This window comes from Homarus americanus, unplaced genomic scaffold (genome assembly GCF_018991925.1).
Source record: "Homarus americanus isolate GMGI-L3 unplaced genomic scaffold, GMGI_Hamer_2.0 scaffold50080, whole genome shotgun sequence".
NCBI classification, from domain to species: Eukaryota; Metazoa; Arthropoda; class Malacostraca; order Decapoda; family Nephropidae; genus Homarus; species Homarus americanus.
In genome coordinates, this window is record NW_024728473.1 from 63,924 (window position 1) to 76,653 (window position 12,730).

General features: G+C 41.1%; 1 protein-coding gene across 1 annotated transcript in view; it reads right to left on the reverse strand.

Annotated features, from left to right (window-relative positions):
- Positions 1 to 12,730, reverse strand: part of LOC121866093 (neuronal acetylcholine receptor subunit alpha-10-like) — a 132,346-nt gene that overhangs the window by 7,970 nt on the left and 111,646 nt on the right. Inside the window, exons 5-7 of the mRNA XM_042365690.1 lie at positions 9,867 to 10,171; positions 9,119 to 9,163; positions 5,239 to 5,348 (exon numbers count right to left, since the gene is read on the reverse strand). Coding sequence (XP_042221624.1) covers positions 5,239 to 5,348; positions 9,119 to 9,163; positions 9,867 to 10,171 — 460 coding nt within the window. The remainder of the gene's footprint in view (positions 1 to 5,238; positions 5,349 to 9,118; positions 9,164 to 9,866; positions 10,172 to 12,730) is intronic.

Genomic DNA, 12,730 nt, shown 5'->3' on the forward strand with positions numbered 1-12,730 from the left:
AACAGTTTAATGCTAAAAAAATATACTTTGCTGTACCGTTGTAGTGAAAAATATGGTGGAACTTACATACACCGTTAATGAACTATTGGTGGAAGAAAAAGTTTTGGGGACTGAACAGTGAGACATGCGGAGCCTCTCGGAGGGTGGCGTCCTACCGTGGCCTAGCGAATGAGCCGCCCGGAGGGCGGCGTTTCTGCTAGTAATACATATAAATGAATAGCTTCTTACAAAACGTAACGTACCTAACCTAACCTAACCCGCTTTAGGTATAATTTGAATATCACATGATTGTAAACGACGTCTTGTGTGATAATGAAACAATGTAAATTTTTTCACATGTAAATTAATTTCCGGATTCATAACAATAAAAAAAACCCGATTATTCCTTTATCTCTATTTAGCGGGGACACACACACACACACACACACACACACACACACACACACACACACACACACACCAGGCTCCCCACCAACTCTTTCCTTTAAAAAAAACCAAGCAAATTCACCTTAAGCCATATTTACAAGGTATTCTGCCCTTAATCCCGGTAATCATCTCAGCCAGGTAGCCCGTCTCACCTGTTCTCCTTTTTACACCCACCACCTAAATTCTCTCCACAACACTCTGGCCCTGACACCTGATACTGCCTCTTAAGGTATTCCATGGATGAGGTATCAGATATAATCTACATGAGACTACAGAGCCATTTTGAAGTTACGTTAATATTTATCATTATGTAGAAGTTATCACACCTAACCTAACCTAACATAATACGATTCAAAATCCACTTTGTGCTTAATCATAGTACATCAAATAATAGAAATATTTTAAAATTCAGTTCGTAAATGAGGCATACTACTAACTCCTCTCCTGCTATACCTCTCTCTCTCTCTCTCTCTCTCTCTCTCTCTCTCTCTCTCTCTCTCTTTTCGTCACATATGAAGCAGCTTAGCAGAGAAAGAGAGAGAAACCTGGCAGATATTTTCCACCAGTTTCAGATCAGCAGCAGCAGCAGTAATTTACGCACTGTTACTCTTGTGCAATAAACTAATTTTCAGGTCAATTCACGAACACAACAGTCACGCCAGGTAAGTCAGTTCACTGCATTACACCTTTTGTGGTAGAGTTAAACGAATCATTTGTATACAGACTTGAGTTATTTGTGTCTGTGTTTGTTTGTTTTTGTTTGTTTGTTTGTTTGTTTTTATTTGATAGAGGAAAGATCAACCAAACGATCCCATGTTAAAAAAAATTGACTACGAACAAGATCGACATATTTTTTTTTCCTTTTTGCAAGGCTTATCAAGCTCAACCTAACCTAACCTAACCTAACCTAACCTATGCGAAATTACTCTGTCGCTTTTAGGTTAGGTTAAGTTAAGTTAGGTTAGGTTAGGTTAGGTTACGTTAGGTTAGATTAGGTTAGGTAATCATTCGATTAATTCTTCTTTGATTTAATTTTACGAGAGCTTTGTGAGGTGTGTGTGTGTGTGTGTGTACCTCCTACTGTGTACTGAAGGAGGAGGAAGAGGGGGAAGAGGAGGAGGAGGAGGAGGAAGAGGTGGAGGAAGAGGTGGAGGAGGAAGAGGAGGAGGAGGAAGAGGAGGAGAAGGAGGTGAGGCTGAGTTACGGGAGCAGCTTGGGTTAAATCCTCAACGTGACTCGTAATTATACTAGACTAGAGAGAGAGAAGGAGGAGGAGGAGGATGCTGCTGGCGGCTGATGCAACACACTCCTGTAATTACCTCCCTACCAGCTGGCTAATCCACTACACCTTTACCTCAACGAAACCTAACCAAACCTAACCTAACCTAACCTAACCCAACCCAACCCAACCTAACCTAACCCAACCCAACCCAACCTAACCTAACCTAACCTAACCTAACCTAACCTAACCAAACCTAACCCAACCTAACCTAACCTAACCTAACCTAACCTAACCTAACCTAACCTAACCTAACCTAACCCAACCCAACCTAACCTAACCTAACCTTTCTAGCCTTTATGTATAATTATTAACATCCACCTATAATTCTTTTTTAGTTAAATTTAACTTTATAAACTCCACATTAACTTCTATACCATAATTGTAGTGTTTTAATGTTTTGTTTTGTTTTAGTGAGGATAAATCTGTAGTTACCCTTTATAATAGGTGTTATGGTAAGTAATTCCTCCTTAATTAGCTAAGATTTCATTATATATTAGGCACATGGGTGTATAGGCCTATGTAATGGATTATTTATTTGAGTATAGATTATGTAACTTTGGTTCGTGTTTTGTTTTATTTAGCATCGATCAGAGAAACAAAATAGCATCACAAGATAAGATTCAATTTACAACAGCGATAAAGAACCTTAAGACCTGACCTAACCAAACCTAACCTAACCTAACCTAACCTAACCTAACCTAACCAAACCAAACCTAACCTAACCTAAAAAACAACAGTCCATCTCAGAGACGAAACCTTTACACAATTGATTTATGATCCTCCACTCAACATCAAGCTAAAGTATAATGAAACTGTCTACTGTTTCATTATACTTCTCATAGTAAATAGGACTTATAAGACGGAGGTTTATAAGATGGCCAGCAGAGTATAGTTTGAGCTATTTTTTTTATTTATTTATTTATTTTTTTTGTTTATTGCATCAAACGTCAACTTTCCTCGCTTATTAGCTCCGCTGGGCTAGTGGATAGTGTTACTGAACTTAAAACTCTTCTATGTGGATATCCGGAAGAGGAGACCGAGCTTGTTATGTTGCTACTGTGTGATAGTCTCTCTGAAGGCAGGGTTAAACTTCTTGTTTTTCAGTTCGTCGGGAAAATTTTCGTAAAATAATAAAAAAAAAATAAGATCAAGATATAATTATAAACTTTTTCCTCATATGAAAAATTAATCTGAAAAACAGCCCCAAAAAATCGGTAAATTATAGAATGAGTTAATAAATTATAGGTAAATGAATAAATTAGAGAAGGTTCAATTGTGTATACTCCCCTTGAGGAACACCCAGGGACCAGCCATTTCCATAAGACCTTCTCTAACTTCTAGTATCGTAGCGGAAGAGTCCAAGCAGGCAGAAGACCTTATACAGAGGCAACTATTATCATAAGATATCCGTAATATTTCCTCTTTATATTCACCCATAAATGTTCTCTTTAATTTAAATTCCAAAGTTCAAAATTTCAATGCGATTTTAGCAGTTTTCACTTCCTGTAATTTAAATGTTTACCAAAAAAAAAAAAAATACTGAAAAAATATAATTCTGTCTTTCTATGAAGTGAGATATGAGATATTGAGATACAGTGTGTGTGTGTGTGTGTGTGTGTGTGTGTGTGTGTGTGTGTGTGCGTACAGTAAGAAGGAGCCATTGTCTGGGGTGTACACGTACCTTGCTGCGGAGAGGGGAAGACAGAAGGGTAGGAGAGAGGTAGGAGGAGAAGGGGAGAAGAATTAAATGGAGGGAAAAAGAGAAAGAGGAAGGGTGATAAGGGGAAGAATCGAATCGGAAGAGGGGAGAGCATTTGGTTGAGGGGTTGTGTTAGGGGAAAGAGAGGGGAAGGAAGGTGTAGGTAGTGAAACAGAGAGACGAAGGTGGAAAGGGAATGAACCAGAGGGGAGAGAGAGAGAGAGAGAGAGAGAGAGAGAGAGAGAGAGAGCAGAGAGAGAGAGAGAGAGAGAGAGAGAGAGAGAGAGAGAGAGCTGAAGATAAAAAGGAGAGAGAAATATAAAGGGTGAGAGAGAGAGAGGAAAAGACCTCTCTCTCTCTCCAGCTACTAGAAGGAATCAGTGAAACAACACTATTTTGGAAGCCTTAGTAATGAGGTGTGTGATAGTCAGAGCACACACACACACACACACACACACATAAAGTCGATGCTGTTGTATAATCTACTTCTGCCTGTATCCAATTTTTGTGAGTGTATATGTGTTTTTGTTTTTCTGTGTGTGTGTGTGTGTGTGTGTGTGTGTGTGTGTGTGTGTGTGTGTGTCTGTGTGTGTGTGTGTGTGTGTGTGTGTGTCTCGCACTTTATGTGTGTGTGTATAATCTGCATTTATATATTTTATGTGTGTATCTGTCCATGTGTATGTATATATATGTATATGTAAAACAGTTTTGTGTCTCCTAAATCCTCCTCCTCCCCTCCTCCCCCGAAACACGACTAACAAACAGTACAGTAGTTCCCAGAGGATGGAGGAGGCAGCTGCACACACTCCCATTGTAAACGTAAATATTATCCTTCAATTATCTTCTCCGTGACGTAATAACCAGCAGGTGTTTACATATGACTTATCCTCTAAATAGATATATATATATGGCTACCGTTATATAGATATTGGTGATAGTGTTTTAATTCTCTCCCTCAAAAAAGTATCGTGACGGTTTTGTATGAGATAATATGACACAGTGGACGAAGGATTTTGACAACCCTACCGAGACAACAGGAGTTACAGTGTTCATTGTGAAATTTATCGATCACCTCAAGTACAGATAATTTTTTTGGGGGGGGAGGCTGTTTTTATAATTAAGTCTCTTTTGTTTTTATTATTATTTAGTTTTTTTTTTACTTTATTAAAATATTTATTATAAGAATGATCTTTGTGTCTGTTCCCACCTCCTTCCCCCCCTTCACCTTTCCTTCCCATTTCCCTTTTCTTCCCCTTCCTTCTTCCCTTCCCCTAGCCCCCTTCCCTTCCATAACCTCCTTCCTTTCCACCTCCCCCTTCCTTTTCATCTTCCCCGTTCCTTTCCATTCTCTCTTTGCTTTCCCCTCTCCCTTCCCTACCCTTCCATCTCCCCCCACCCCTCCCTTCCCCCTTCACTTCTCTTCCTCCTCCCCCTAGGTAATTTAAGCCACTATTCACAAACAAACACATAAACAAACACACACACATAAACAAACACACACACAAACAAACACACAAACAAACACACAACCACACAAACAAACACACAAACAAACAAACAAAACAAACAAACTCTCCACCACGTCCACAGTGTAATTACTTTCTGTCCTTCACTGTAATTAAAGCAATTTTAGAATCAATAGCAATTAATCTAATGTTATGCATCTCCACCATGCGACAGTGTTACGGTCACCAGCAACCGTAACGCTACTGCCGTCACTCGTAACTTTTGGTGACAGACAGACAGACAGACAGACAGACAGACAGACATACAGACACATAACACATAACTCTAAATCACTGGTTATAAAGAACAATTAGAGTTCACTCACTTGTTATAAAGAACAATATCCGGCAGCCAGATCTTCTCGCAGGGGAGCCGGATAGTTTCTAGACCGTTGTATTCGTTCTTGTCCCATCTGAGCAGCTCGTCCACCCACTCCTGAACACATGAGATACACGAGTCAATAATGATGGTGATGATGATGATAATGATGATAATGATGATGATGATGATGATGATGATGATGATGATGATGATGATGATGATGATGATGATGATGATGATGATAATGATGATGATGATAATGATGATGATGATAATAATAATGATGATGATAACGGCAATAAAAATAATAATAATAATAATAATAATAATAATAATAATAATAATAATAATAATAATAATAATAATAATAATAATAATAATAATAATGTGTGTGTGTGTAGGGGGGGAGGTTAGTATATTCCTAATCACATAAATATAATTATCTAGTCACTCTACGTCTCAAAAATTAATTAATGAAGCTTAAAAGAAATTCCCCTCCCCCCCTCCTCTCTTCTCTCTCTCCCTCTTCCCATCATTCGTACCCCCACCCCCATTCCCCCATCTCCTTACCCAATCCATCTACAACCTCCTCTTGCCCCCCATCCCTTCACCCCCATCCCATCCCTCTTCCCTTCCATCCCATCCTATCCCATTCCGTCCCATCCCATTCCGTTATGTACACTGTGAATCACCTTTCATCCTCAGCAAGTAAGAGGAGTCATCACACATGTCTTTGATGCCCACACAAGAGAGGTCGTTCTTACCCGACTTGCTAATGAACGGTAAGAGCACACGATGGCTGGGTCTTTTTCACCCAGTCGAGAGATTTTTGTCTCTCTCTTGAAGTCAGTCCCAGAATACTGCTGCCTTTGATAGGTAATGAGAGCTGTGATTATCCGACTGTATAGATGGTGGAATGTGGGTGAGCGTGTGGGTGAAGGTGTGGAGGGAGAGGTGGTTTTGGTGGGTTTGTGGGTGGTTGAAGAGGTGGGTTTGTGGATGGGGGTGTGGGTGGAGGTGTGAAGGGAGGGGTGGTTTTGGTGGGTTTGTGGGTGGATGAAGAGGTGGGTTTGTGGATGGGGGTGTGGGTGGGCTGTGGCTGTGGGTTGTGGGTAGAATATGAGGTGATGATGGAGGCGGGTTCAGAATACACATAAACAGAAACATTGTCTTATTTATAACTAATATCAAACACAAACAAAAGAACGCTGAGATATAAAGGCGTCAATAAGATAAACAAGCTAGACTGTCTTTTGTTTCAAGCTGCTTCATAATTCAGCTTCAAACAAAAGAGGAGAAGCAGTTTAGTTTTAATAAGCTTAAAGTTGAAATGATGTGTATGATATAGGTGGAGTTATTATTATTATTATTAGTAGTAGTAGTAGTAGTAATAGTAGTAGTAATAGTAGTAGTAATAGTAGTATTAATAAGAAATGAAAAAATATAAGTAAAAAAAAATATGTATGTAGGCTATCCATTGAAATCTCTAATATACTGTGTTTACATTTAAGTCAAGGAGGTAGGTTACAAAATGTTCTTGAAATATATTGGTTATCGAACAGGCGCACCCACGAAGCCACATTCCCGCCCCTCTAATAAGGCCTTACACTCTACACCTTCGTCAGGACTCTACACCTTCGTCAGGACTCTACACCTTCGTCAGGTAAGTATCGTCTAGGTATTTGTGTTAAAACTCACTAAAGATTAATGAATTGTTTCAGTTACTAATCTATCTATCTATTTATCTATCTATCTATCTTCCTCAGCCAACCCCCTTTCTCTCCTCACTCTCCTCACACCCTCCTCACACTCTCCTCACACTCCTCACACCCTCCTCACTCCCTATAGATGATACAACTGCTGGATGATGATAATGATGATGATGATAATACCTATTTTCGTCGTAATTCTCAAATTGATGATTACGCTTGACACAACCTAACCTAACCTAACCTAACCTAACCTAACCTAACCTAACCTAACCTAACCTAACCTAACCGGATCCATATTTCTAAGAAGTAGTATCCCTTTTGCTCTCAAGTGACTCTCTCCTCTTAAGTGCCTCCCTCCTCTCAAGTGCATCCCTCCTCTCAAGTGCATCCCTCCTCTCAAGTGCCTCTTGCTACTGAACTGATACGGAGGACCAGCTGGCTCACCTTGGAGGAGACTCTGTGGAGGACGAGCCTATAATGTTAGACTCATTAAGGTAATTCACGAGGGTATCAAGGTTAAGCAGCGATAATAACCTTGATCAATACTAACCTGGAGGTGAGGGGGGTGGTGGGAGGGTGGTGAGGTGGGTGGTGAAGGAGGTGGTGAGAGTGGGAGTAGTGAGAATTAGTGAAAGGAGGGTGGTGAGGAGGGTGGATGGTGAAGGGAGTGGTGAAGGAGGTGAGGTGAGGGTGGCAGGAGATGGAGGTGAGGGAGGGTGGCACTAAGGGATGGAGGAGAAAAAGGAGGAGGAAAGATAAAGGTGAGGCAGGCTCGTGGTAGGAGAGAAGGAGGAAGCAGGAAGAAAAGGATGAAGGAAGGTGTCTGTGTTTGTGACAAAGTTCCTCTCGGACAATAAGAACTAATGTCAAACTTCTACTCGTTAATTACTCGACGTTACTTATAAAAACTCTCTAAAACTCTTCCACCCCACCTAACCTAACCTAACCTAAACTAACCTAACCTAAACTAAACTAACCTAAACTAACCTAAACTAACCTAACCTAACCTAACCTAACCTAAACTAACCTTAACCTAATCTTAGGATAGTGAGATCTTTTATTCAAAATGACCTTCAATCTGACCTTTGACCTCTTCGTTTATTGGAACGTTCATTAAGGGGGGCACACCTGTTGAGGGTAATAACAGAACCACACAGTGAATGACATCAGGTTAGGTTAGGTTAGGTTAGGTTAAGTTAGATCAAGGAGAAATCACACACACACACACAGCCGATTACATTATCTCTCAGCATCCAGGTGTCGACAGCCGAGTGTTATAACAGGTGTCGGTATTAGCACCACAGCCTGTACTAACGGGGCCGGCTGTGGCACTTAATGTGTAGCACCAGTTAATACAGTCACCACACTCGCTACCACATGGCGGACCTCTCTTCACACACACACACACACACACACACACACAAGAGAGAGATTTCCTTATTATGAAATTTCCTGACATTTGATAGTAACAAAAAGGCCAAAGGGAATAAAAACCATCCATTACTCTCAAGTTAATTCCTCTTCCCCGTCAGCCCTCCGTCAGCTCCCCCTCCCCTCCCGTCAGGTAGGTCAACAGTGTGAGGTAATAGCAAGCATCGAAGGAAGAAATTGTGACGTAATGAACCAAACTAAACCTTATTTTTATATATCTAGTGACTAATACTTTCTCTGTTGACACTTATACTGCCTTATATATGGAGTCGAGGGGTTAGATCATTATGTGTGTGTGTGTGTGTGTGTGTGTGTGTGTGTGTGTGTGTGTGTGTGACCTTCCATGCATATAGATGGTGATTTTGATGATGGTGATGATGATGATGATGATGATAGTGAGATCCTATTTTAACTATTAAGGAGATAACTTAAAATCACCACAATTCCCGAAAAAGTTAAAGACACCATTGACGATAATTATAACGACAAACTAACAAACAAAAAAGCATAAACAACAAAAACAAATAAAAACAAAACAAAAAAAACTACAATAGAAAAATACGAAAGAAAAATAAATTAAAAGTGTGACATATTTTTACCTATCTGGGAATAAATAATTAAGACGCAGGTGCACTCAGGTATGACTTATATCTCTACAATGAACAGGTGAGAGACTTCTTTACCTAGGATGAACAACATGTGACTCTAATTAACAGGTGTGTGAGGAACTTATTGCCTTACCTGATCAAGCCACACGTTCGTTGTCAACACCTGATTTTTCTCATCCTGGAATAAGAAAATAAGACATGTATATATATTACTATAGGCAGTTAGGATAAAAAAATATATACATGATATTATGGATTATTTTAGGATTACATATCCCATCTATCTGTCTGTCTGTCTATCTGTCTGTCTGTCTGTCTGTCTGTCTGTCTGTCTGTCTGTCTGTCTGTCTGTCTGTCTGTCTTCAATTTAGTTAGAGGGATCAAACAGATATGGATGAGGGATTTTAAGAAGACATGAAAGTGGGATTAAACATACATGTGGGATTAGACAGGATTAAACAGATATGAATGTGGGATTAAACACATATGCGGGATTAAAGAGACATGAAATTGGTGATTAAACAGACATGAACGGAGGATTAAACAGACATGAACGAGGGATTAAACAGACATGAACGTGGGATTAAACAGACATGAACGTGGGATTAAACAGACATGAACTTGGGATTAAACAGACATGAACGTGGGATTAAACAATAGACATTAACTCAAGGGATTAAACAGACGCCAGACGTGAGATTAAGCGGGCGTGGCAGGGGATTAAGCAGACGCCAGGCACAGGATTAAACAGAACTGCGACATGGATTAAACAGACATGAACGTGGGATTAAACAGACATGAACGTGGGATTAAACAAACATGGCGTTAAACAGACATGAACGTGTATAGTACAGGAGGAATGAACCCAACCAGCCACCTACCATATCAAAGATCTGGGTAAGGGTGATGCCCAATTGGATGACGATTGGATGAGAGGCATTCCTGACGGGACGGACATCGCGGTCATACCCCACCATGAGTGCGTCCAGTAGCCGTTTTTCCTCATTTTCCTCCAACTTAATTACCCTTCGAGGAGGCGACGGCGATCCGGGGGGAATTCTGGTACTACTACTACTACTATTACTACTACTATTATTATTACTACTACTACTGCTACTGTTACTGTTGCTGCTACTGCTGTTGGTGATGCTACTGATGGTGCTGTCACTGCCCAGAGTACTGCTGCCTGGAAGTGAAAAAAATAAAAATGTGATAATTATATATATTCTTTTAATTCAATTTCTCTTCATCTTATTTATTTATATCTAGGTTAATTATTCATTTGATCTTATTTCTATCTTTATCTTTCTTTTTTCGTTATCATCTATGTCTTCCTCCATCGATTAAAACATAGAACCTGTAAATAACTCCGAGATGACAGTGAGTTATATTTGTTTATATGAGTTATTAAGGAGCGTCAGGTGAGTTAATAAATCTAATTAGCTAACTTTTGAGAGAGAGGGTGTAAACATAGGATTGATGGTTAGACAGATAGATGAAGGGATGGATAGCTTGATAGATAAAACAGACAGACAGACAGTGGATATCGAGGTGTATTTCCTGCCAGCTGCTGTTTCCCTCTGTGTTTTTTCCCTTAAAGGTTTGACCACACAGGCTTTAAGGGAGGAGCAGTACGGTATAGTCCCCTTCACTTGTGCGTTTACAGGGGCTCATTGCATAAAAATTCCACAAATCATTACATTGAGATATTGTGAGTTTCCTTCTGTCGAATGTAAACAAACACAATGCTGCCACACTGCACAAAACCTAACAAGCCCCTGTAAACGCACTAGTGAAGGGGACTGCACATACCACCAGGGATAATATTGTTGTCACTCTTGCCAAGGGTTAGTTGTGTTTTATTATATAGTCATGTGGTTGGTCTAGACTGCTTTAATAAATGATGTTCGCCATATTAACTGTGTGAGGCTGTGGCAACTTTACCTGTGAATATTTACACTCAGATCAATCCTACCTGTCAGCAACACACACAGAAAAAAGCATACACCAGTCAGATCAGTGAAGGTGCATTATTTAAACTAACTAGACACCACTTTGGGCCCATTCACCAGGAACTAACACACACACACACACACTACTACTACTACTACTACTCCACTTTGCTGTCACTCGGAATCGAGTATGACGATCATCCAGCAATGATACAATGATAGGAGTTTTTAAGGATGTCACCTAGGTTGGTGAGTTCTCGGGTGACTAAAGAGGCAGATACGGAACAGGCAGGGTCAATCACAGTTTTTGCACATGTAGGGGGCTACATCTAGTGCAGGAGGGCGGCGGCAGCGTCTTTCCGGCGTTGGCGCTTGTCTGACTCGTTAGGCAGTCGGGCTAACTCGAAAGTATTGACACCTTCTCGTATGGTGCTCCTCCAAGCGTTACGGTATGGAGTAATCGTCTCCCAGGTGAGGGGGTCGATTTGGCACTTTTTTAGGTTTGTCTTAAGACTATCCTTATACTTTTTCAGTTGCCCGCCAGCATTACGTTTACTGTAAAGTAGCTGCTTTGGCAGTGTACTGTCGTTCGTGCGGGTAACATGGTCAGTCCAGCGCAGTTTTTCTTGGATAATGGTAGCCTTGATGCTTCTATAGTTGGTGTCAGCAAGAATACTGGCATCTGTTCTCTTGTCTTCCCAGCGAACTCGAAGAGTGGAACGTAGACTACGTTGGTGAACGTTTTTAAGTGCCTTGAGGTGCCTCCTGTTTGTGACCCATGTCTCGTTGTCATGTAGCAGGATGGAGAGGACCACTGTTCGATATACGTGTAACTTTGTAAATAATTTCAGCTCCATACAGCTAAAGACACGGTTTCGTAGTCTGCCAAAGGCTTGAGGTGCACATCTCATCCGATGATGAATCCCTTCATCGATGTCCGCGGTGGTGGACAGATGGGAGCCGAGATACCGAAAGTGGGTAACATTAGAGAGGGTAGTACCGTTAAGCTGGATGGATGGTGGAGGTGTGGCTGAAACATGGGCAGGCTGAAAGAGAATCTGAGTCTTACGTATATTCACCTCAAGGCCGAAGTGTGCATACGCATCTGTGTAGGTGTTCAGGATCTCCTGAAGCTCAATAATGGAAGCTGCCAAAACCTTTGTTCCTGCCTGGAATCGTCTTGTGTTGAAAAGACCCTTCATCCGGTACTCGATGTCTACCCCGCCAGCTAAATTGCCACGAGTAAGGAAGGCAGCCAAGAAAATGGAAAAGAGAGTTGGTGACAGTACACACCCTTGTTTAACCCCCGTTTGGATGGAGAATAACTCAGACTGGGTGCTATTGTGCAGGACACTGCCGTTCATGCCATCGTGGAGTTGCCTCACAATGGCGATGAATTTTGGTGGGCAGCCAAAACGGCTGAGGTACTACTAGAGGGCTTCCCTGTTGACCCAGTCAAAGGCTTTGGTTAGGTCGATGAAGACCGTATACAGGTCACGACGCTGTTCTCTGCACTTTTTTCTGTATCTGGCGGGCAGCAAAGGTCATGTCAGCAGTGCTACATGATGGTCTAAAGCCACATTGAGATTCTGGGAGGAAGTTTTCCGCCTCAGGAAGAAGTCTGTTTAGGAGGACTCGGGAGATAATCTTGCCAATTACGGACAGCAGCGAGATCCCGCGGTAGTTGCCGCAGTCTGACCGGTCTCCCTTGTTCTTATAAATATTCTCCAGGAGAGAGTGGAGACGGCTGGTAAGCAGAGGTCCTCCTGATTTATTCACCTCGGTTGGGATTC